At 43.1% G+C, this 26,249-nt stretch overlaps 2 protein-coding genes across 4 annotated transcripts in view; both read right to left on the bottom strand.

The window, feature by feature from the left end:
- Heatr3 (HEAT repeat containing 3) overlaps positions 1-6,812 on the bottom strand; it is a 38,619-nt gene extending 31,807 nt beyond the window's left edge. The window contains exons 1-4 of one of the 2 annotated variants that reach the window (XM_028891817.2): positions 6,518-6,812; positions 6,241-6,413; positions 3,932-4,019; positions 1,847-1,959 (exon numbers count right to left, since the gene is read on the bottom strand). In XM_028891817.2, the coding sequence (XP_028747650.1) occupies positions 1,847-1,959; positions 3,932-4,019; positions 6,241-6,413; positions 6,518-6,655 (512 nt within the window). In that variant the 5' untranslated portion in view covers positions 6,656-6,812. Of the gene's footprint in view, positions 1-1,846; positions 1,960-3,931; positions 4,020-6,240; positions 6,414-6,517 lie in introns of those variants that run through there. The other variant, XM_028891818.2, reaches the window with a different exon arrangement.
- Positions 6,813-8,358: 1,546 nt separating this feature from the next.
- Cnep1r1 (CTD nuclear envelope phosphatase 1 regulatory subunit 1) lies at positions 8,359-25,559 on the bottom strand. 2 transcript variants are annotated; one of them, XM_028891819.2, is made up of 6 exons: positions 25,444-25,559; positions 24,514-24,585; positions 19,014-19,087; positions 14,359-14,468; positions 13,788-13,842; positions 8,359-9,696 (listed from the first exon to the last, which is right to left on the bottom strand). In XM_028891819.2, exons 1-6 carry the CDS (start codon positions 25,466-25,468, stop codon positions 9,655-9,657), a joined length of 378 nt encoding a protein of 125 aa, XP_028747652.1. In that variant the 5' UTR covers positions 25,469-25,559; the 3' UTR covers positions 8,359-9,654. The 2 variants fall into 2 exon arrangements, with proteins under 2 accessions (XP_028747652.1, XP_037061965.1); XM_037206070.1 differs by lacking the exon at positions 24,514-24,585.
- Between the last annotated feature and the right edge of the window lie 690 nt (positions 25,560-26,249).

The raw sequence follows: 26,249 nt of genomic DNA, 5'->3' as shown, positions 1-26,249 counted from the left end.
CATACACACTAAAATCAGGGTAAAAGGGATGAATAATTTTATTCATTTCCAGAAAATAATCTCAATGTAAGCATATACACATAACATTCTAACAGAGCTAACAGGTGACTACATTATTAAACATGCTATCCAAGAAATTCTTTTTTCTGTTAGCTATCTAGCTATTTCAGTACTGAACTACAGCCAAGAAGGCAAAGCATGTATCAATGAAGAAATGTAAACTGGGAAACAAAAGTCTAGGAGCTATGATAACTATAATAGTTATCTACCACAATGTACAGTGGATAACTGTACATTGTAAAGTGTGTACTCACAGGCACTCAAGACAGTATGTTTACTTTGGAGACAGATATATTAGGCTCTTTTCAAAGAAAATATTGGTTTTTCGAGACAGGGTTTCTCTATGTAGCTTTGCGCCTTTCCTGGAACTCGCTTTGGAGACCAGGCTGGCCTCGAACTCACAGAGATCCGCCTGGCTCTGCCTCCCGAGTGCTGGGATTAAAGGCGTGCGCCACCACCGCCCGGCTCAAAGAAAATATTCTTAAAACTCCCAGTTTAGGCCACGTGTAGTGGCTCACACCTGTAAGGCCAGGACAAGGGAAACAGGAACAAGGGACCAGGAATTCAAGGTCATTCTTAGCTACATAGCAAGTCCCAGGCTAACCTGGACTACACCTATCTCAAAAAATAAAAATAAAAAAAGCTGGAATATTGACTCAGAGGTTCAGAGTGCTGCTTTTGTAGAGACCTGAGTTCAATTCCAAGCACCATTACCTAGAGGCCCATAACCATCTCTAACTGCAGATCTCTGGCCTGGGAGGGTACCAGCACTCACATGCATACACCCACACACATATACATAACTAAAAATAGTAAGTTTTTGTTTTTTTAAATTCCAGTTCAGTGAGATAAACTACAGTGGTATAACATGTATTTTGTGCTTAGCAGGCATGAGGCCCAGAGTTCCAAACAACAAAATTATGTGACATAAAGTCAAAAATTGATGGTGCTCGGAAAAGCACTCATTAGTTGATCATGTACCATTTCTTTTAACCAGTCTATAGTCCCAAGCAGTTAGAAGACCAAGGTAAGGGAATCATGAGTTCAAAACCAGCCAACATAACATAGTGAGACCCTTTATAAAAAGGGGAGGGGGGCAGAAAGAAGGGAGGGAGAACGGAGAGAGGGAAGAAAGGAAAGAACAAAAAAAAAAAAAGAAAAACTAAAAAGAAAAGGGGAAAAGCCATTTTCTCAAATCTTTTTTCTGGTGGGATGGAATGTACCTACTAGTTTAAGATGAAATTTCAGGCAGACTCAGACTGGTATGTAGGCAGCTTTTCAAGGTCTAACTCAATCTTATATTCTAAAAAACACTGCTTTTAGGTCAGTATTTTAATTGCTCCCCATTGAAAATAAGTAACTATAATTCTGCTATAATTATAGACATAAAATAAAAAACAGTGCTTTCAGGCTTTCTTTCTAGCTACTGTCATTCCCAGCCGAGGTCCACTCTATCCTAACCAATGCCAGCAACATGGAAAACAGTGGCCTTGTTCCTACTCAGTTCTAGAGTTCCTCTTGGGAATTTACTTCCTATACAAACAATCACTATTAGAGCAGTATACAAAAAGCATCAGCCAATGCCTGTGGTCCTTTTTCATTCCAGACAACAAAGCAGGTGCACACTGGGCTGACCAGGAGGATGAATCTCATGTCACCAGATCTTACCTACCACCTAGTAACTATCAGCCCCACAGTTACAAGAGGTTCCTACATGGTGACAGAAAGAACAGCAGTGATGCTGAGCAGTGATGCAGGCGGAGGCTGCTCCTGGAAGGCACCTTACCATATATTCCACAGCACATTCACAGCCTCATTGGCTATGCTCTCAATAGAATTTCTGTTCTTATCGGCTTTCTCCGGTGGAGACATCTCATTTGAATCCAGTCCAGCGCTACACTGCAACCAAATGACATGATTAGCACACTGGTTCAAAAGATTAATTAAGCAAAAAAGCTAATAATAGTAAAGAATTACAAAAGCAAAACACCAGAAATTACAGTGGTTAACAAACATATCATATGGTCATAAGTACATTTCTCAAAATGATGTTTGCCTTGGGGGTGGTTCAGTTAAGAGCACTCTCTGACCTGGTGGTAGTGGTGCACACTTGGGAGGCAAAGGCAGGTGGATCTCTGAGTTCCTGGCCAGCTTGGTCTACAGAGTGAATCCCAGGACACGGAGGGCTACACAGAGAAACCTTGTCTCGAAAAACCAAAAAAAAAAAAAGAGTATCCTGTGTGTCCAGAGGAAGGGTGTGCACTGTCCTTTCAGGAGACCTGGACTCAGTTTCCAGTATCCATACAAGTCGGCACACAACTACATGTAACCCCAGCTCCAAGGGATCTGGTACTTTCTTCTGGCTTCTGAAGGCACCCACACACACACATGACATTCATTCACACAGACATATACACACAAACAAACAAAAATAAAATAAAAACTTTTTTAAAAAAAAATCCCTTTGGCAAGAATCTCAGACAAGAAAGGTCCTTAAGGTTTGATATGTGTAGAGTCCAACACTTTATATGAAAGTACAAAATCAATACAAAGTATTTTTCCTAATATGATAAAAGAGAGATAACAAAGAAATACAAGAGTTAGTATCTGTACAGCACCATCTTAAGTACTGTTTTGAGCATTTTTCTTATATTAAGTTATTAATCCTCACAACAAACTTATGAGGCAGGTCAACTATTAACCTTTATGTCTCATTATAAGTAGGAAAATAAGACACAAAGAAGCTGATGAAGATACAGCTGAATACACGGTGAAGCTGGCCTTCAGTTGCAGACATTCCAGCCTCTGTGCAGATAGATGCCCTTAACCTCTGTGCAGATCTGCCTCAAGCATAGTACACAGCACTCTCTAAAACACTCTCTTTGAGTCTTGGACTTCTTATGGGAGGCGACCCTCTGGATGGAAGGAGGTTCTATAGCATCCCTGACCTCTATGCACTGGATGCCAGCAGCACAGTGCCAAATGTCCCCAGGGGGCAAAGTCACCTCCAGTATAGAATCACTACTCTAAAGGGAACAGGACTGATGCCTCACATCAAAACTGGGTCTTTTATGCAGCATCAAGTGAAAATTGGCTATATGTAGAAAAGTAGAAGAAAGGCATGGCAAACTAAGAGGAACTGTAAGAGCCCATCATCCTTCACCAATGAGCTACATCATATAATGTGAACAATGTGATATTAAACCTGAGGGTGCAACATAATCTTTTTGTTTTGTTTTTTTGAGATAGGGTTTCTCTATGTAGTTTTGGAGCCTGTCCTGGATCTCGCTCTGTAGACCAGGCTGGCCTCGAACTCAGAGATCTATCTGGCTCTTCCTCTCGAGTGCTGGGATTAAAGGCATGCGCCACTGCCGCCCAGCTAACATAATCTTTAGAAGTTCATAATATCTGTGCCTTGGGCCTATCATCATATAAACAGGTATAATAATAATAATACCTGTCTTGGACTTGGGATACAGTTGAATAGTAAAGCACCTGACTTTAGGTGGCACAAAGATCTGCGTTCCATCTCCAGCACCACAAAAAAGGAAGGGGAAAAAAACTTGGTCTCATAGGACTGCTGTGAAGACTAAATTAAATACATATATGACAGAGCGATAAAGAAATTTGAATTCTTAAGGGGTAAGTGTGCATAGTCTTAGAAACGGCTCTTCTCATCATCATAAAGGTATCAGGGACACAACAATAGATTGGTATTAGTGATGCCTGTGTACTGTCAGTTTCCAGGCAAAGAAATGAAATTGCCACAGGATGCTTAAAGGGACAAATGACATCAAAGAACTGGGGGGGAAATCCACCTAAACTGTCTCCATGGAGAAGTCACCATTCGGCTATGTTAAATACCACATACCTCTCTCAGCAGCGCCACCAAGGGTGTCATGATATCCTTAGCCACCATGTCATCACAAACTTCAAAACCTCCGCAAGCACTGAGATTTCTACATGAGAAATTTAAACATGTTTTACTTTCAAGTCACACATCACAAAATACTAAGCTCCCAAATGTATTACATGATTACCTACAGTTAAGGTTTCAGAGAAAAAATGTATTTGTCATATGCTGGAGAACTGTCCTGCTCCTTATTGAAACAAGTAACTTTGCCATTGTCTTATTCACTCACTGTTCTATGGCTTTGAAAAGACTTGACTAAGGCAACTCTTTAAAAGGAAAGCATTTAATTGGGGCTGGTTTACAGTTTCAGAGGCTTAGTCCATTATCATCATGGTGGGAAGCATGTTGGCATGCACGGCGCTGGAGCAGTAGCTGAGAGCTACATCCTGATCCATGGACAGAGACTTGGCCTGGTGTAGGGTTTTTGAAACCTTGAAGCCCATCCACAGTGATATACCTCATCTAGGAAACCCACACCTATACTCCAAAAAGAAGATATATATATATAGTTTGTTTGTTTTGTTTTTGGAGACAGGATTTCTCTGTCTAGCCTTGGCTACCCTAGAACTTGAGGTTGACCTCAAACTCAGAGATCCACCTGCCTCTACCTTCACAGTTCTGGGATTAATGTCAAGCACAACCACTGCCTGGCTGGCCATACCTCTTAATCCTTTTCAATTAGTGCTGCTCCCTGGTAACTAAGCATTTAAATATATGAGCCTATGAGACCCATTCTTATACAAACCACCACACCCTCACTAACAAAATGCTCTGCAATTACTATTGGCCTTATTTATACATATATGGATTGTTTGGTTAATAATAATCAATAGATTTTTTTTCCCTGAGACAGGGTTTCCCTGTATAGCCCTGGCTATCCTGGAACTCGTTCTGTAGACCAGGCTGGCCTTGAACCCAAGAGATCAGCCTGCCTTTGCCTTCCAAGTGCTGGGGATGTCTTTCTGTATGCTGTGAATGTGTTGCTCTAATTGATTGATAAATAAAATGCTGATTGGCCAGTAGCTGGGCAGGAAGTATAGTATAGGTGGGATAAGTAGAGAGGAAAATTCTGGGAGGTAGAAGGCTGAATGAAGAGACACTGCCAGCCACTGCCATGAGAAGCAAGATGTAAAGTACTGGTAAGCCACGAGCCATGTGGCAACTTAAAGATTAATAGAAATGGGTTAATTTAAGATATAAGAACCAGATAGCAAGAAGCCTGCCACGGCCATACAGTTTGTAAGTAATCTAAGTCTCTGTGTTTACTTGGGTCTGAGTGGCTGCGGCCGAGTGGGACTGGAGAAATCTCCAGCCACACACAAGTGATGGGATTAAAGGCATGCACAACCACACCAGGAATAATCAATAGATGATTAACAGAAATCTTTTTCAATAGACTTAAGATTTATTAAGGACAGAGATTATGTCTGTATTCCTCAGTACATCATTCCCCAAGCCTAGTCCAATGGCTGGTACACAGGCACTCCATCCATATTTCACTGAAACACGGTGCACACAGGCAAATCTACCAGAGTACAAATGTTAAGATCCTGCCCCCTCTACAGCTCATTCTCTGCAGTCCTCAGAGTGGCTTTTTTAAAAGGTCGACTTCATCACTCTGGTTTAGAACAAATCCTTCAACTCAGCAGCCTGAGCAACTTGAATCCCCACATTAGCTTCTGTGCAGAGTCAATCTACCCTCTGCCTCACTTCTCTGGCATAGCTGTTCCTCCCATAACCGATGCTCTCACCCTATTTTCCCACGCCTGGTTCTCTGCTCTTCTGGTCTCCGTTTACAAATGCCAACTAGAGGACACCCCAGTTCAACTCCCCCTCTCTTTTACACAGACAGCACTTCTCATGAACACTGTTTTGACTTTTTGCTAGTTTCCAGACACCCTCTCAATGAGCTCCTGCAAAGACAAGGATCTTGGCTGTCCTGCTTCACATCCTGCATGCTGCAATATCGGTATACTTAGAGCACAGACTGGAAGACTTCATCCAATCAGGGACCCTAGGGCGGTTTTTGGAGGGGGAAATGTGCATCAGCTTTGAGGACAGGTGAAGCAGCAGCCAGGTGGATACAAACAATGTGTGTGGTCTGTGGGTACTGGAGTCCTTCGGAACCTGGACTCACATCTCTATCCGCTGCAATCCTGGGATCACAGGCAGGTTTTCCTCCCTCCAGAGGTGGAGATCGCATCGGGAGGGGGTGTGCTGGGTTTGTTGGCTCGCAGGGACACGGCCTCGGGCCCTCTCCGACTCACCTCAGAGCTCCGGCGGCCGTCTCCCTGACCGCCAGACTGGAGTCCAGCAGCAGCGGCCCGAGCCGGCGCACAGCATCGCGGCGCGCCAGGTCCGGCAGCGCCGGCCGCTGCTGCACCAGCCGGGCCAGCCCCGCGCAGGCGCACTCGCGGACCTCGGCGCTCGGGTGCTGGAGCTGCGGGAGCCAAGACGTCAGAGTCAGAGGTGGGCAGTGAGCACGCGCGCGCCGCACCGCTCCCGCGGGCGCCCTGCCACAAGCCGCCCGGGCCCTCGTCCCACCTTTTCCAGAAGCTCCGCCGCCGGCCCGTCGTCCTCCTCGTCTTCAGTCCCGTTCGCCGCGGCCGCCGCCTCGGCCTGACAGCTACCGGTAGGGGAGAACTGAGGTCGCTTGAAGCGCTTCGTCCGACTCTTACCCATGGCGACGGAGGCTGCGGTGAGAGACCGGGAGAGGAAGACAGCAACAGGCGATGGGGGCCGCCGGGCCCGTGAAGGCTTCCCCTCTCCGACGCTACTTGGCGTCTCTCTTCAGCCGGGCCGGGCTGACGGCCTGAAGACACATGGAAAAGCTGCGCGCTTGCGCACGGTGCGTCGGCAGAGAGGAGAGGGCGGGTTCAGGGAGTGCGCGTGCGTGTAGAGCAGTGTGGGCGGGGCCATCTCTGACAGCGGGTGGAGCCCTGGGCTTCCCTGGGAATGTTAACACATTAGAAGCGGTAGGCTTCTGATTCAATTGTTCAAAAGAGAAGTTCTGTCGCAGCGTAACCTATCTACAAGGAGTAGACTGTACCTAGCAAGATAGCATTCCTTCCTATGCCATGATTAGGAAATAATCACATAAGTGAAGCTCCCAGATGGAAGTTCAAGCCTCTCAACCTTAAAGGTGCAAAGAACCCATGGAGCACCAAATATTTTATTTTCTTTATCTGGACACAAACTTCCTGCCATATCCATAGTCCAGAGTAGTCTTCACTTGTCTTGATTATATGGTCTTTCAATGTCCACTCTGTGATCTTTCCCAAAGAGCTTTCCATGGTTCTTATTATGATATTCACTGTCCTTTTCAAAATCTTTCAGTGGCTTCTCTTCCTCTGAGGATACTTCTCAAAATCTCAGCTAGGCTGCCTCATCTCACTTCACGCCTATGTCCTGGTCTTTAATGATGCTCTTTAGGTCCTAGGGTTTTGCATAAGCCTCTTTCCCCAACCCCATAAATTAGTGGACACAGGAGCCCCCCCCCCTTTTTTTTTGTTCTAGACAGGGTTCTCTGTTGCCCTGGCTGTCCTGGAACTCACTCTGTAGACCAGGCTGGCTTAGAACTCACAGAGGTCCACCTGCCTCTGCCTCCTGAGCTCAGGAATTAAAGGCGTGCACCCCCACATCCGGCTAAGAGGCACTTTTTTTTTTATTTTTTTAATTTAATTTTATTTATTTATTTTTGATACAGGGTCTCTCTGTGTAGCTTAGGAGCCTGTCCTGGAACTCACTTTGTAGACCATGCTGACTTCGAACTCACAGAGATCTGACTGCCTCTGCCTCCTGAGTGCTGGGATTAAAGGTGTGGGCCACCACCGCCGCCGGCCAAGAGGCACTTCTTTATGGGTACCTTTCTGACTTCAGTCAGAGACAGGTCTCTCTCGAGACACACTCTGTTCTTTTACTTCAAAGCAGGATGAAGAAATGTCCCTTTCTGTTTCTATATGTAGTTGCTGTTTTCCCAGCTGAAAAACCACATCTTGTGAGGACAAGATACCCATTCCCACATATCACTGCATTCCCAACACTAACTGGCACGAAATTGTCATTCACTTTCTTAAATGAGCAAAGAGACATACTCAAGAAAGATCAGGACCACATGTAACTCCAGTCCCAGGGGACCTGACACTCTCTTTGGTTTCTGTGGGCACCAGATACAAACACTGGATCTGAAGCCCTTTTCTTACGTGCACAGGCAGCAGGCATGAAGTGGTACACAGACATACATGAAAGCAGAACACTCATACACGTAAAAAAAAAAAAAAATTAAGTAAAATTTCTAACTTGGAATTAGCTTGTTTCTCATACATAGAATATGTTTACATTTTTTCCAGTTGCAGACACAATTAACCAAAGAAAAACTCTAATCACTAATTATATATAAAGTATTTATTTTTATGCACATATTTACCTACAAAATTTACAGAAAATAAAACAATGCAGAACATATAGAATACCCTCTTTGAGTTCTTAGAAGCAGAGGGTTTATTGCTGCAATTCAAAGAATACAATTTTATACACAGGAAAGTCAAGATGAATACATGTTAGTTAAATGGCAGCTTTATTAAATGTTTTTGTCCTATTATTCAAATTTAGTTTCATATTAGATGAAATTTAAAATATTGCTCATGAAATAATTTAACCTTTTCAAAATCTTCTAATAAACAGGTAAAAGGCACCTCTAGTACTTGAAGTATTTACAGCAATCCCAATAGTTTCATTTCGAGGGCTACTGTACTACACGTGGCTGTTGCACATACACAGTATGTCATCAGCACTCTCCAGCAGTGAGAACTGCAGGTTCTGGTCTGCGGTGAGGTTCCTGTGTTATTGGCGATGGACTGAGCCCATCAGCTACACAGGACAGCACTAGTTCAACACGTCTACCACAGCATAAAATCCAGTCACCTAAAATAAGGACTGTCAAATTCCCAGACAATACATAATTTAACTTGTACATTCAGAAGACTTTGGGGTGTTTTTTAAAATTCTTTTTAAAAAAGTAATTTAGTATTAAATGAAAACAATTTACTGAAAAATATAACAATAGTTGCCAGAATCCAGTATTGGGCTTAACAAAAATTGTGGAAACATGTATAAATTTTCAACATAATGGAGATGAGCTTTCCTCAGTCTAAGTGGAGTCTGATGCTTTTCCTGCAGCACAATGGGAAGAGGCGCTGAGAATGCAGGCACACATAGTCGCCAGTGTTAAGGAGCTGTGGAGATGCCAAGCAGATGGTTCCTGAAATACTGGTGCAGGAGAACAAAGTCCAAACATTTTCCTCTTGGTTTAACATTGGCATTGATTTGCTATTTACAGTAGTCTGCAAAAATACATTATAAAAACTGAATGAGGTTTGGTTTCTAAGTTTAACTTAGTAACATACACACAAACTTCACCTGCAACATTCTTCGCAGGAGCTGAAGTCCTAAAGTGACACTAATACTGAACACAGGTAATCAAGGGTACTGAGCACTGACAGCTCCGCCGCCGCCGCCGCCGTCATCATCATCGAGATACTCCAGGCAAACAGTGCACGCTGCTTGTCAGCTGCTGCTAAACCGTCACACAGCCAGCTCCACAAGGAATCCTTTAGGGCCTTTTGCTGTATCTCTTATTTGAAGACAGACTGGTTTAGGTTCCCTAACAATAGTGCAGTTTGTCATTGAACGTGAGGTCTAGGTTTCAAAATTAGCTTTCCTGTCTGTAAAAAAAGAAAAAAAATTTCAATTCACAGTTCTAATCAAAACACCGACAGTTACTTACAAACTTTAAAGGGCATTTGAGGACCATAGTTTAGCAGGTTAAGGCACTTGCTGCCAAGCTTGATAACCTGAGTTCAGCCCGTAGAACCAATATGGCAGAAGCAAAGAACTATCCAAGTCTTTCTCTTTCCCATTGGCATTGTGGCATATAGTGTATGCATACTTGGGTGTCCATGTGCACACACATACATACATACATACATACATACACACACACAAAATCAACCAAAAAATGTAAAACTTTTCTTTTAAAGGGTATTTGATGGAGCCAGTGAGGTGGGGCAATGGGTAAAGGCTCTTGCTGACAGGTGACAACCTCAGTTCAGTCCCCAGGACCCAATGTGCAAGGAGACAAATGATTCCTGAGTTATCCTCCGATATCCTCCTGCCTCTCAAGTGCTGGGATTAAGGGTTATGCCACCATACCCAGAAATATCCATACTTTTATCCTGATGTTTTGATTGTTTAATGTTTTATGGTGGCACAGTCCAGTTAGGTTGCCATTAACTGTATGCAGCTAAGTACTTGAAATGGGACTAGTTTAAATTGAGATGTTCTCTAAGACACATGGAATGTCACAGAAAATACCAAAAGGGAGGGTGGTTAAAAAGAAAAAATACACTGGATAAAGATTGGAGCTTTCGGCCAGTGGTAGTGGTGCACAACTTTAACCCCAGTACTTGGGAGGCAGAGGCAGGAGGATCTCTATGAGTTTGAGGCCAGCCTGATCTACAGAGTGAGTTTCAGGATAGCTTTGGTGTATTTTTGTTGTCTGAATTTTGAGACAGGGTTTCACTATATAATAGCCTTAGCTGACCTGGAACTCACTATGTAGACCAGATTGGCCTTGAACTCAGAGAGATCCACTTGGCTTTGCCTCCCAAGTGTTCAGATTTACGTTTCTTATTAAACTATATTTATAAACATAAAATTATTTGGACAAAATGCTTCTTTCTACACAAAGTTTTCATTTCCTTAAGCTAAAAAGTAAACTAAGGGGCTGAAGAGATGGCTCAGCAGTTATGAGTCAACAAGGCTGACCGGCGTGGTGGGGGACACCTTTAATCCCTGCACTTAGGAGGAAGAAGCAGGTGGCTCTCAGTGGGTTTGAGGATCTCAGTAAGTTTGAGGACAGCCAGAACTGTTACACAGAAAAACTCTGTCTCAAAAGGCAAAACAAACAAAACAAACAAACAAAAAAACCCAGCCAACATTGGTACATGGTGGCTCACAAACATCTATAACTCTAGTTCCAGGGGATCAGACATCCTCTTATGGTCTCCACAGGCACCAAGTATAAACATGGTGTACAGACATATGGAAGCAAAATACCTGTACACAAAAAAATAAAATAAATATTTTTTTAAAAGAAGTAAACCAACAGTAAGGAATGAATACTCACATACTGTTGGTGGCCAGAATATTCTAAGAAATGTTTTTGTAGAGTTAAGCCAAGTATATAAAAAATAAGTTATAACAGCAACAATAAAGTCATACCATAAAATCCAAATTCTTCTAAGGGTTTATCTGAACAAACTAGATTCTAGATGAAGGGTTTACACAGATGTGTTACATTACTAACACATCTATTCAGTATTCTTTGCGTGCCTACTATGTGCCAGGTACCGCATGACATGCTAAATATTTAGTAATAAACCACACAAAGCAGCTTCTGCCACAGTGCATTTAATTCTAGTGGGAAACAAAGCACACACACAGTATGAAAGATGGAGAAACAACTGTATGGCAAACAGGAGGCTAAATTACAATGCAACCAGTATGCAATTAGACAACTACGATAATTTGGGTAGGGAAATAAGCCTGGGACTTTGCACATGGTTAACGGCCAATAATTAGGGGCTCTTAAATTCCTGTGTTGGGGCAACATGTTCCTTAACTAGACGCTAATAAGAATATACAACAAAGTGCAAGACACGATCATCTTTGGTTGGTGAGAATTTAGACAATTTTAATTTATATTTTTCTTCAGATCAAACATGTCACTTAGATGCTGGTTGCTTTTTCAACTTTCACTTGAGGTCATTTAGTTTTTGCTAACTTCTTGCTATTATAAAATACTCTTATGTGTGTATGGTTATGCACTCATGTTGTGTATGCACATGCGGAACTTCTTCAAAGTTCAGAGGACCACTGCAGGTATTCTGCAGCATCATTCTCTACTTTCCTCTCCCAAGACAGGGTCTCTCACTAAACTTGGAGCTGGCACCCCTGGCAATGCTCCTGTCTCAACCAACTGCAGTGCTGAGGTTACAGGCAGTTGTGTGGCCATCCCTGGCTTTTTAGCATATCTTTCATACCAGTTTTCCACTATTTTAATGAGGTATAATTTTAAAGATCAGGTTCATTTTATTTTATGTATATGAATGTTTTACCTGCATGGAAATAGATGGTGCCCTCACAAGATCCATCTGCCTCTGCCTCCAGGGATTAAAGACATGCACCATACCTGACTTTTTTTACTTTTGTATTTTGTTTTGTTTTTTGAGACAAGGTTTTTCTATGTAGTTAGGGCAATCTTGGAGCTCACTATGCATACCAAAATGGCCTCAAACTCACAGAGATCCTCCTGCCTCTGATTCCTGAGTGCTGGAATTAAAGGAGAACATACTATGCCAAGCTCTTAGATTTATTTTTTGAAAATAATGTGTGTGTGAATGTGCACATGTGAGTGCAGGTGCTTGTGAAACCCAGAAGAGGGTGTTAGATGCCCTGAAGTTGCTCTTACAGGCACACATGTGACATGGGTGCTGAGAAAAAAACTTGGGTCCTTTATAAGAGCAGAATAGTAATACACACCTTTAACCCCATCACTCACTAGGCAGAGGCAGGAGGATCTCTGTGAGTTCAAGAGCGGTGTGGTCTGCATAGTGAGCTCCAGGACAGCTAGGACAACATAGAGAAACCCTGTCTCAAACAAACTGACAACCCCACCCATAAAACCCACATACAGGTTGTTTACCTATAGTTAAGATATTTTTATTTTACAAATGACAACATACACAAGATAAATAACATTTTATAAAGACATTTCTTGCCACTTTGGTTCATTAATGACTACCGTATTTTAAATTTTTACTGAATTTTAAGGTACATCATGATTCTATCATTAAGAAAGATCAAAATGAGATGGGCATGGTAGTGGTGCACACCAGTAACACCAACAATCAGGAGGCTAAGGCATGAGAAATGAAGATTTGAGACCAACTTGGATGACATAGTAAATTCCAGGTCTGCCTAGGCTACAAACCAAAACCCTGTCTCAAAATTTTAAAAAATACTAAAAATATAAAAGATTCAACTGTCAACCCTACCAATTTGTTTGGAACCACTGACTAGCCCTGGCTGGTCTGGAACTTGCTATATAAAACAGGCTTGTCTCTGCCTCCTGAGTGCTAGGGTTAAAGGTGTGTGCCAACAAGCCTGACTGAAAGATTTCAGGTATAATCTTGTTTTGTTCAGCTAAGGTACTGCTATGGAGTTCAGGCTGGCCTTAACTCTTTTACTGCTTCTTTTTGGTTTGCTTGTTTGTTTTTTGTTGTAAGGACAGCATTTTTATCTACAGACTAGCCTCAAATTTGTATATAGCTAAGGAGAGCCTTGAACTCTGATCTTCCTGTTTCCACCTCCCACGTGCTGGGATTACAGGTGTCTACCATTATGCCTGGTTTCATGTGGTGTTAGAGATCAAACCAAGGCTTCCCACGTTAAACAAGCACTGAGCTACACCCCAACCTTGGCTTCACACTCTTGACTCTCTGGCCTCAGTTCCATGTAGGGAGATTACAGGTGTATGCCACCATGCCTGACCCACATGACCCAAAGGTCTGTTTTCCTAAAACGAAACACGTCAGTACTCCCTCAGCATTTCTGTTATTTTGAAACAGGGTCTCACTATGTAGATCAGAGTGGCCTTGAACTTGAAGTAATCCTCTTGCCTCCCAGGGGCAGAGATTATAGATGTCAACAATCATACCTGGCTAGGGGTATATTCTAATGAAAAAATACTTACATCATCACAAGACATATTGTATTCTGATAATACCGTTCGACACCGAGCAGCTATGCTGAATCAATGTGGTCAAAGGAAAACTGCCAATGCGAAGCACGCTTCTGTTATGGTTCTGACAGGAAAGGTTACCCCCAAAGGCTCATGTGTTAAAGGCTTGGTCCCCAGCCATTGGCATGGAGAGTAGCAAAGGGACAAACTTCATCAATAGATAAATCCACTGATACATTCATTGCTAAGGGGGTGGGGCCTAGTCAGAGGATGTAGGTCAACGAGGGGTGACTTTGAAAGGCATATTTTGTTACTGAACCCTTCCCTCTGTTTCCTGCCACCATGGGTTGTTTTACCCCACACTCCTGGCCATGATGTCTGCCTTACCACAGCTAAAACACAACGGAGTTTTCAGTCAGTCCTGGACTGGAACCTCTCAAATCAGGAGCCAAGACAAATCTGCCCAGGTATTTTGTCACTGGGGTGGAATGTGATTAACACAGCTTCTAACAGCCGCCACTTAGATAAGAGAAGTTCTTCAACTTAGTTCAGAGAAGAAAATTCAACTCCTGGCAAAGGATACATTGATGGTGCGACTACTCTTTTGTGTATGCCAGCAAAGAACAAGCCTATTAGAGTTATACAGCTAATTGTGAAAAATGGATGATTCCACAATGACGTGAAGAAGGACACCTGTAAAAGAAAAGTGTGAGACATAAAAATCTTAGGACCCTACACAGAAATGTGTAATGTTTACCATCTAAACTACCAGGATGTGAAGACTTCCAACCACTCTAGTTCTCTTTATTGCAGTGCCGTGAAAATAAAGCATGGGCTTTATCTTCTTTGTATGGCAAGATAACAGAGTGTATGTCATCCATGCCAAACACTAGACCCTTTCAAATTCATTCCTATAATCAGAAAACCACCCCACCAAAAACCCTGCTCTTTCTGTTCAATGACTGAAGATGAGACCTTTAGTCTCTTTTTCCCCTCTCCCCGTCTCTCACTCCCCCCACCCTCCCATCCCCCACCCCGACCCATTCCATAGGGTTTCTCTGCTTAGTCCTGGCTGTCCTGGAACTCACTCTGTTGACCAGGCTAACCTCAAACTCAAAGATCTGCCCGCCTCTGCCTCCCGAGTGCTGGGACTAAAGGTGAAAACAGACTGAATTTGATTTAATTACCTCTCTGTCAAAAGGCTTCCTCACGGCTGGGGGTGGTGGTGGTGGTGGTGGTGGTGGTACACACCTTTAATTTCAATACTCAGGAGGTAGAGGCAAGTAGATCTCTGTGAGTTCAGGGCCAGCCTGATCTACACAGGGAGTTCTGTAATAGCTGCATAGTGAGAATGTCTCGAAAAATTAAAAGCTACCTTAAGAGAGCTGGGCCAGCTCTGTCATTCATAACCAGGTCCCAGATCAATCTTCATCTCCTGCCCCACACTCCACACATACATCACCTTCCCTATTAGTTTAGTTTCTACAGCTCCTCCATCGACTTTGCTTGAAATAAATGAAGTTTATTTGAATTTTTTTTACATAAAGCTGTTTTGAAGCTACTTGAAAAATAATGAAATAGAAAAATATAAAATTTTTAAAAGTTGTTTTTGAAGCTACTAAGACTTCAGTGGTCACAGGACACTGAAGCAGGGGAAACTGGTTAGTAGGAATCTGTAAATAACTAGAGAGAGAGAGAGAGAGAGCATGCACCAAAGAGCTTCATTCAGATCTGGGCATACTGAAAAGACCATAGAAAAGTTGAAAACACACAATTCTAAGGCTCTGTAGAGGAACAGGAGTGCAGAATCCACGTGTGGAACAAGAGAGGGCACAAAAGGCAGAGGCTTGGAAACTGAAACATAAGGAAGTGAAAAGATAAACATGTGGAGTGTCTAACACAACAAAGTAAATGGACTGGTAAGAACAGAGAAGAAACCCTCAAAGGCAGCACAGCACTCTCCCCACAGGAGATTCTCAGGGTTTAAGACAGAGAGCTAAACACACATATAAGACAAAGAAATATACTAGGTATATGAGTCAACACAGCCAAATGAAGACCAAGGCTTAGGTGATGCCGAAGACAAACTACTGCTCCAGAGGACTTCCTTTTCCTTCTGTTTAGTGAGACAGGGCCTTGCTATGGAGCCCCTGCTGACCTGGTACCTCCATAGTAACCATGGCAGCCTAGAACTCACAGCCATCCCTGTGCTTTAGCCTCCCAAGTAGGGCAACATAGGCATAAGCCACTAAGGCTGCCTCTGAAGAACTGCCTTTTTACAACCTCTGAGGTTTACTGGCCAGCAGGATTGTTGATAGGTAAAGGTATTTGCCACCAAGCCTGATAACCTGAGTTCAATCCCCAGGACCCACATGGTGGAAGAAGAAAGCCAATTCCACCAAAGGTCTTCGGACCTCCACAAGAGTGGCAAACACACACACACACACACACACACACACACACACACACACACACACACAATATATGTAATTAAGGAAATATTGAGGGGTTTTTGTTTGTTTTTGGAGGCAGGATTTTCTATGTATCCTTGGCTATCCTAGAACTTGCTCTGTAGACCAGGCTGGGCTCAAACTCAAGAGACCCTATTGCCTCTGCCTCCCAAGTGCTGGGATTAAAGGTGTGTGCCACATGTCTGGCTGAAAACCTGAGGCTGGATTCCTACCAGACGGCTGTGTCTATACAATGTTAGCACATACAGTACTTTGTATTTCATTTGACAATGTGTGCATACTCTATGCATGCATTCGCTTGTTCCTCTCTTACCATCCACCTTACTTTTTAGGACAAGGTCTCCCACTGAACCTGGAGCTCACTGATTGGCGGAACTGACTGACCAGCAAGCTCTGGAATCCTTCTACCGTCGCCACCCGTTCTCTCCGCCTGGGTCAAAGAACTGGACTGCTGCATCTGGTGCTTATGACTGTCGGAGTTACCAACTCAGATCCTCATGCTTACCCAGCAGACAATTTACCCACTGAGTCACCTCTCCAGTCCCGACATTTTACACTCTAAAAGTTGTTGGTTACTTTTCTGGTGTTATTTAGTAATGATGTCTTACCATGCAGCCCAGGCACCAGTCCCTCAAACCTCCTGGTTCAGTCTCCCTTGATGGCAAGACTACAGGACTGACTGCACTACCACCCTGGTTTTGTTTTGATTTTAATTAGGTCAGTTGTGTTAGCCTCCCTCCCTCCATGGCAACAACCTATGACATCCAAACAGCAGCTTCCTCCTTCTTTTAGGAGTTTGTAGCTTTGAAGCCTGTCCTAGATCTCCCTCTGTAGACCAGGCTGGCCTCGAACTCACAGAGATCTGCCTAGCTGCCTCCTGAGTGCTAGGATTAAAGTCATGCACCACCACCGCCCGGCTCTCCCTGGCTTTTATATATCCGTACCTCCTGCTTCAGACACAGTTGCTGGGTAGAGCTCTCATCAGGTTTGGGGTTATTAAATACTGAAGAAAAAAGAGCCAACCCTAAGGCTAACAGCTATCTTCTCACCTAATTTAGAAAATTATATTAACTACATAGTTTTGGGCCTATTTCTGATTACATTTAATTCTTCGTTTTATTAAGATCTCAACTAGCTGAAATCAGCTTATATTTTTCTCAATTATAAGTAGACTCATTTCCCAAGATACAACTTTTTTAATCTTCTTGCCAGCCTCCTTCCACCCTCCCCTGCAGATGAGTACCAAGTGCAGCCTTTAGAACAGATTTTATAAATGAACTCACAGGAGAGTTTCCTGTCTGCCATAAACCCCTATTAACAAAACCCAACACCAACCTCCCCTGCTCCCCGTCCTTTCCCATCTAACAACCTCCTGGCTGTCTGAATTGCCAACTACATTGATGACAAAAGCCTTATTAATAGGCTTCCCCTTCTGTATAATTTAAAAAGTAGAACATAAATCTACAGATGTAATCTATTTAATTATAACTTTAAAAGGGAGAGCCTAAGCCGGGCTATGGTGGCACATGCCTTTAATCCCAGCACTCAGGAGGTAGAGGAAGGTGATCGATATAAGTTCCAGGACAGTAAGTTCCAGAACAGCCAAGGCTATTATCTCGCAAAAAAAAAAAAAAAAAAAAAAAAAGAAAGGGGGGGGCTATTTTATTTTTATGATTTCTGAAAACTGTAACACTGAACTTAAAGCCAGGTGTGGTGGTGTGCGCCTAGAATCTCTACACTTGGGAGGTAGAGGCAGAAGCAGGTGGATCTCTGTAAGCTTGAGACTAGCTTGATCTATACAGGAAGTTTCGGGACAGCCAGGGCTACAAAGTGAGACCCTGTCTTGAAGGAAAAAAAAGAAACAAACAAACAAAAAACAAAATAAAGAAAAACCCAAGACTACAGATTTTCTAATAAAAAAAGATTGAGCTTGAAACTAAGGCACTAGGAGAAAGAGGTGGAAACTTCAGAAACATTTGATCAGCTTTCATCAAATAATCCTTCCAGAGCTAACATTATGAAATCCGATATTGCATTTGGTAGAGGGAAGCTCCTGCACAGGCCCAGTGGGAGACCTCTTGGGGTTCTGATATTAAACTCCAGGAAAGAAACGTGGAAGGGCGAATGCAGAGAAAGGAGAGCTTTGCTAACTCAAGGAGTGGCCGCATCTTCTCTTCAATGACAATGAAAACACACGGAATTAATTGTGACTCCTAGGATCGGGTCACTTAGAGATCAATTTATAACTCAATTCTGTCAACTTCACTGAGCTACACGGCCTAGAAATCAGTGACTTGGGTTCCTTCCTGATTCTGACCACCTGGTCTAATCTGTTAACCAGTTATATTTGTGCCCCACCCCACCCCACCCCACCCCACCCCCGGCAACTCAAATGCTTTATGGGATGCAGAAAGGTATTCATAGATAATTCACTGAATTACAATTTTTAAAAGCTGGTACTGAACGAGGCAGTGGTGGCACACACCTTTAATCCAAGCACTTGGGAGGCAAGGTAGGGCAGGTGGATCTCTGTGAGTTTGAGACCAGCGTGGTCTACAGAGTGAGTTAGTTCTAGGACAGCCAGGGCTATGCAGAGAAACCCTATCTTAAAATAACAACCCACAACAACCAGCTAGAGCTTTCCTTAAGCGAAAGAAAAAATATGAGCATGTTGCTAATATAAGGATTAAAGTCATTAGTAGCAGTATCTCCCAGTACACCCAGTATCTCATTTAATCTGCTAAAGATTTTAAAATGAAATTCCTACCTTTTGGGTCTCAGGATCTATGAGCCAGTTCCAGGCACCAGTGGCTGTACAGACAGACACCACTATAAGGAGCACTGGGGAAAGAGAAACAGGAAATTAGTGGGCAAACACACCCTTCAGCCCTCACGTCTCCAGACCCCTTCCATCCGTGCCTGCCAGCCACAGCCAAAGGATGCCACACTTGATCAGACACAGCAATGACCAGGCTCAAGAGTCAGGCTTGTCATCTTGAGGGACTCTCCTCAACACTCTCAACTCCAGGAACAGAGGAGAGCAACCTCCTCTTTCTTGTTTAGAATTCATGAGAATGCAGTCTAAAACTTAAAACCAAGAAGTCAGATGCAAAATTTCAACATAAGACTCCATGCTATAGAACTTTCATTGTGGTTTTGCAGAGCCTGTAAACTCAAACTGGACAAAGAAAACCCCATTTTCTAATGTAAACACACAAACAAAGGCTGCTTTCTGAGCCACACTGCAGCCCTGGGAGTTCTAACTTGGGGCTCTGCAGTGACTACTGCGCTGAGTTAAACAAAGGTCGCTGTTGGAGTCACTGAAGTCATTAGGGAGCAGACCCATCAGTACTGGCTTTTAAAAGGGACTTAAAAGAAATTTTCAGGGTTAGAAGAACCTGGAAAGGGTTTAGTTTTTCCCACTAAGCTTTTTTGTTTTTTAATGTTACATTTGTTTAACTTTGTGTATGTATGAATGCATATGTGTGTGCGCCATGGTGCACATGTGGAGGTCAGAGGTACCTATGGGGAGCTGGTTCTCTCCCTACACCAGATGGCTCCTGGGCACTGAATTCAAGTCATCAGGCTTGACGACAATCACCTTCACCTGCTGAGCCACTTGCTTGATACCCTCCCCTTCTTAAAATCTAAATAGAGTATAAATTGAAGAACAGATGGTATTAATAATAAAAAAAGGAATGAAAGGATACCATGACTTAACTAATGTTCTGGAAATGAAGACAGTTCTTTCATTCCAGTCACACTGGATAAATTTACAAATGGGAAAACCAAATTTCAGAAAACAGAAACATAATAAAATCCTAATCTTCTGGAATTCCTAGTGACAGAGGTAATAAAAAATCATTTTAGGTATTTAGTAATAGAATCAAAATATTTTCTGAGCTAAGAACAAATTAAACTCAATTCCTTATTCTGTATTTCCAGAAAGAAATTTATTACACTAGTACTTTTATAAAAAAATGACGTAAAACCGGCTGTGTGGTGGTGGCATACGCCTTTGATCCCAGCACTCAGGAGGCAGAGCCAGGTGGATCTCTGTGAGTTCAAGGCCAGCCTGACTTACAGAGCAAAATCCAGGACAGGCACCAAAACTACACAGAGAAATCCTGTCTTGAAAAAAACCAAAGACATAAAACCCAATATTAGAAAGGATTTCATGTATTTCATATATATGTTTTTATTTGATCGATACATTAACCAAGCTGATGGCACTTTTATGAAGTAGATGGAAAATACAGTGTGTTCACCATATGGCATTTTAAAAGGTTTTCCAGCAAAGGTTTGGGAGCAATTTCTTCATAAACAAGAACAAGAAAATCACTACTTATGAATCTGACCAATCAAAACTTATGGAATATGGTTATAGCTTCATAAAGACAACTAATAAAAATCATTTAAAAGTCCTGACCCCTATGGGGCTAGAGAGATGTCTCAGAGGTTAAGAGATCTTCCAGGGGTCCTGAGTTCAATTCCCAGCAAACACATGGTGGCCTGCAACCATCTATAATGAGATTTGGTGCCCTCTTCTGGTGTGCAGGCATACATGCACGCAGAACACTGCATACATAATAAAAAATAAATAAATCATAAAAAAATAAATAAATCCTGGGGCTGGAGAGATGACTCAGTGGTTAAGAGCACTGACTGCTCTTTCAGAGGACCCAGGTTCAATTCCCAGCACCTACATGGCAGCTCATAACTGTAACTCCAGTTCTAGGGGATCTGATACCCTCATACAGACCTACATGCAGGCAAAACACCAATGCACATAAAATAAAAATAAATAAATAATTTTTTTAAAAAAGTCCTGAGCCTGGCTTCAGTAGTACTCTTCTGGTCCTGCAGCCTGAGTCAAGCCTTGACATAAGATATGCCTGTGCAGGGCTGGGATGGCTCAGTAGATAAAAGCACATACGCTGCTCTTGTAGAAGAGCGGCGTTCAGTTCTCAGGACATGGTGGCTCACAACTGTCCTTAACTCAATTCTAGGAGGCCCAGCACCCTCTTCTGCCCTCCTTGGGTACTAGGCATGCACATGGTGTGCACACACACATGCAGGCAAAATGCTCATACACATTAAGATAAAAATAATAATTAAATCTTCAAAAAATATAAAGGACTGGGTTCAATTCCCAGCACCCACACTGCAGCTCACTACTTCCTTGGGTACCAGGCACACATGTGGTACACAGATGTATATGCAGGTGAAATACTCATACACATAAAATAATAAAAACCTAAAAAGTTTTAACAAAAAAATAAAAATAAAAAAACCTATGTCTTTGTGCTGTCTATGTGGTCTAGCTACAGAGAGCATGTCTAGCAAATGTAAGGCCCGGGATCTGAGTCCCAGCACTCAAAACACTTGATTGTACTTCTAGGCAGAAACTGAATCTCAAGAGTCCCGCTTCCTCTGACTAGTCCAAAGCTGAGTGGCAATAACACATCTGTGGTCCCAAAAACTGGGGAAGCAGAGGTAGGAGGGTCATTTGAGCCTAGTAACTGGAGGCCAGTCTGAGCAGGACAGTGAAATCGCACAGCCAAAAAGACAAGGGGTGGAGGGAGGAGGAAAAGACAGCTTGTCTTAATATAGATGAGCAGAGCCTTCTCATTTGTCCACATCTTCCACCCTGCCCCCTCCTGGAGCGGTAACTAGAACTCATCAAATCACACTTGGTAGCCTTCACAATACTTAGGAATGGGCAGTAGTAAGGTGAAAGTCTTTTCTGGGTCAGGCTCCAAAGTACACCACTATGCTGTATCAAAAATCAACTAAGGAGGCCAAGCAATTGTGGCACACACCTTTAATCCCAGCGCTTAGGAGGCAGAGGCAGGTGGATCTCTGTGAGTTCGAGACCAGCCTGGTCTACAAAGTGAGTTCCAGGGCAGCCAGGATTATTACATAGAGAAACCCTGTCTTGAAAAACAAAACAAAATCAACTAAGGAGGTCAAGATGGCTCATCTGATAACATTGCTTGCCATTAAGCCTCATAACCTGAATTCGACTCCCAGGACCCACATGGTGGATAGAACTGTCTCTCACAAGTTGTCCTCTGACCTCAACGGGGGCTGTGGCATGTTAGTGAAACTGTACATATGCACACATGCTCACAATAAATATATGTAATATAATATTTTTTAAAAATAAACTAAAGAAAATGTCATAACCTTTGTTTTTTAAATATCTATATAATTCTGTATGTATGTATACTATATGTATGTGGGACCTACAGAGGCCACCATGTGGTTGCTGGGAACCAAACTCAGGTCCTCCACTGAGCCATCTCTCCAGCCCTATGTTTTAACTTTTATAGGTATAATTGAATGATTTTTTTTTAAAGCAAGAGCTTCGTATATGCTACACATATGCTCTACCATTGAGTCATCCCCTCAAGTCAAAATATGATTTTTCTTTTTTCAAAAAAGATTTATTATTTTAAATTGTGTTTGTGTGTGTGTGTGTGTGTGTGTGTGTGTGTATGTGTGTGTGTCCATATGGGTTTGTGCGCCTGTCTGCAGAATCTAAAAAAGGGTGTCAGATGCCCTGGGCTGGAGTTACAGATGGCTGACCTAAGTGCTGGGAACTGAACTTGTGTCCTCTACAAGATCAGTATGTCCTCTGAATCACCAAGCCACCTCTCCAGCTCCAAACTATGACTTTTCTTAACAAAATTATATTTCAATAGCTGGTAGGCAAACTGTGTTTTGCTTGGGGTGTCTCTTATGTATCTGTGTACATGTTCATGTATATATGTGGGGGGGGGCAGAAGTCAATGTATAACTTATTTTATGAGACAGTATCTCACTGAATCTGGAGCTCATAAGCTACTAAAGTTTGTATTACGAGTTTTTAATCAAAGTTTTAACATTTAATAAAAAACATGTATCTTGGGGCTGGAGAGATTGCTCAGCAGTTAAGAACACGGGCTGTTCTTTCAGAGGTCCTAGGTTCAATTCCCAGCACCCACATGACAACTTACAACCCTCTGTAACTCCAGTCCTAGAGGTCTATTGCCCTTTTCTGGCCTCTGTGCACTAATACACATGTAGTCCACAGATAGACATGCAGTCAAAACACCTATACATTCCAGGACAGGCTCCAAAGCTACAGAGAGAACTGTCGGGTGGGGGGGGGATCTATCTACATAAAACAAAATGAAAATAAAATGTGATTTTTGTGTGTGTGTGTGGAGTGGTGCTGTACAGACAGCTCAGCAGTTAAGAGCACTTGCTGTTCTCACAGAGAACCTGGGTTCAGTCCCGGCACCCACACAGTGGCTTACAATCACTAGCAACTCCAGTTCCAGGGTATATGGTACCCTCTTCTGGACTCTGCAGGCACCAGGCATGCACATATGTATATGCAGACATAACACTGATATACTTAAAAATTGAAAAATATGTATATATTTTCATAGAAAAATAAAAATTCAGCTGGGCAGTGGTGGCACATACTTTTTATCCCAGCACTCAGAGGCAAAGGCAGGCCTGCCTGATCTACAAAGCAAGTTCCAGGACAGACAGGCTGTTATACAGAGAAACCCTGTCTCAAAAAACCGGGACACACACACACACACACACACACACACACACACACACACACACACGACACGGACGGGACAGAGGGAAGGGGGGAGGAGTTGGGGGGAGCTGGAGAGGTGTCTCATAGGTTAGGAGCACTGACTGCTCTTCCAGAGGTCCTGAGCAACCACATGGTGGCTCACAACCATCTATAATGAGATCTGGTGTCCTCTTCTGGTCTGTATATACATAATAAATAAATACCTCCCCCCCCAAAAAAAAGGAAAAATTCAACCATAAAAAATAGTCTGTCCTTTTAGGGTAGCCAGATATAATTTTTCTTTAAAAAATCATTTATAGTGTGCATGATATGTATAGGCATGAAAGCCACGGCACCTATGTGGAGGTCAGAGAACTCTGTGGAGTCCATCCTCTCCTTCCTCATTTAAATGGCTTCTGAGGATGAAACTAAGCCCTAAAGTCTACTGCATGCACCCCAGCTGTCTTGCCAGCCCACAATTTTCTTTTTGTAAGCACTTACTTGTAACACATTGTTGACAGTGTTAAGTAACACATTTAAGAGTTGTGTAAACACAGAAATCTTATAACTTAGTAAAACAAGCCTTTAATAGTCGAAAGCATTAAATGAAAGGAAGTCATTCCTAGTTAGGAATAAAGTTATCAGCTGCACTTCATTTTCCCTTAGAAAGCATTAGTCCACTTACTTCTCCAGCGTCCAGTGGCAGGTTGCAAGCAATGAATATACTCAGTAAGTCTTCTTTCGAAAGCCTTGAGATCTAGGCAAAGAGAGTTCAGTTCTCTACCTATGCTTTCCAGTTCGAACTTATTAAAAATGAAATGTTAGCTCGGTAACGGCTACAGGTCTTACACATCAAATCACATGTGTCAGGCACGGTTGGCTTATGGTGACAGTTTTAAGGACACAACAAAAACATCACTTTTCTTTCATTCCAGTTTCTGGAAACCAGTTGCTCTACTTTTAGAAGCCTGAAAAACGGTTATGTGGAAGACCAGCCAGAGCCAAAAGCTGGAATTGGGGGAGCTGCAAATAAAAGGACCAAAATCCAGCCGAACTCTAATTCTGTGGAACCAAGCACTTTCTGTCGAAGGTCTACTTGACTGCAATTATCCGATTCAGGCTCTGCCTCTTATCATTAATTGATGGCTACGTAGTATGGCTTACTGGACTTCCGTAGACAGATAACGGGCTGTGCAAAGACACTCCCTCCCCTCCTCGGAATGGGTTACCGGTGATCGTCCCGGCAGCAGGAGGGAGCACCTCCGCCTTGTGCTGTATGACAGGGCGTACCTCTGAATGAAGTGGGGTGTTATTTCCACAGTGCTTTAAAAAACAAAACAAAGCAAAACAAAACTTTGGAAGGCCAAGAGCACTTCGAAACCCCGGCAATTTACCGGAAGCCAAGGAAGAAACTAGGGTTTCCGTCTCGCGGGGTTGTCAGACAAAAAGAAAATGAATTCGCACTGTACAACAACGCAAGCGCCCGTCAATGGGAAGGGCCCCCAGTTCGAGCGGGAAAAACGCGACACCCCTCCGCGGCCGGGCGCCCCGGGTCCCTGTCACGCTGCCCTCGCGGCCCCATCTGCCTCGGGACCGGGCGGGCGACACACTCTACCTTCCGCCTGTTCCAGCGAGTTCATGTCGGGCGGCAGCTCCGGTCACCGCCGCGGCCAGGTCGGCATCGCAGCCCTACGTCCCCGCCCGGCCGGCAGCGCCAACTCCCACCTCTAACCGCTCCCCTCAGCCCCTCCCCTTCACACCGCCCATTTTCTAGAAACGCTGAGTTTATTGGGTATTTTCGTCAGACCTCTTAACTAAAGTAGTTTTCTATTGGCTAATTTTAGCAAACGCCTCCGGGGACCCAGCGTTAGACGTTCAGCGGGAAGGGCCAAGAATAGCAGGCAGCCAGGCAGAGATAGTCATGGCGCCCCCTCCTGCCTCGGGGAGGAACTGCAGCTGGCCAAGCATACTTCGTTTTCACATGTTCACTGGGTTCCTTTCTTAATTCTTTCAGTCTCTAGGGATTGAGCACCCACTACCTTCTGGGCAGTATTCTGGTTGCTAAGGAGAGATCAACAAGCTGTCCTTGCCCTCGAGAAACTAAAGAGAAACTAAAATGTGTTCCGCGGTAAGTAACTGGAAGCCGTCAAAATAGATTTCCTTGATTAATGGTACCTCTTTCTTAAATATCCAACTACTTAAAGAAGGATTTCTCTCTTAGTTATTTTCTTCTCATGCTATCCGACATTCCTAAGTAATAAAGAATGCAAAGTATAAGCCTCAGTGGCTATAAGAAAAATATGTACAGGGTTAGCAAAATTGATATTTGATTATAATGTCCTGCTTATTTCCTGGTGGTCATTGACCCATTCAAGTATTTATTGCATGACACACTAAGCATTGTATTTATCCAAGATGCAA

The sequence above is a fragment of the Peromyscus leucopus genome, chromosome 5 (genome assembly GCF_004664715.2).
Source record: "Peromyscus leucopus breed LL Stock chromosome 5, UCI_PerLeu_2.1, whole genome shotgun sequence".
NCBI classification, from domain to species: Eukaryota; Metazoa; Chordata; class Mammalia; order Rodentia; family Cricetidae; genus Peromyscus; species Peromyscus leucopus.
The sequence above is the reverse complement of the archived record's forward strand: the minus strand, read 5'-3'. Positions and strand labels throughout refer to the sequence as shown.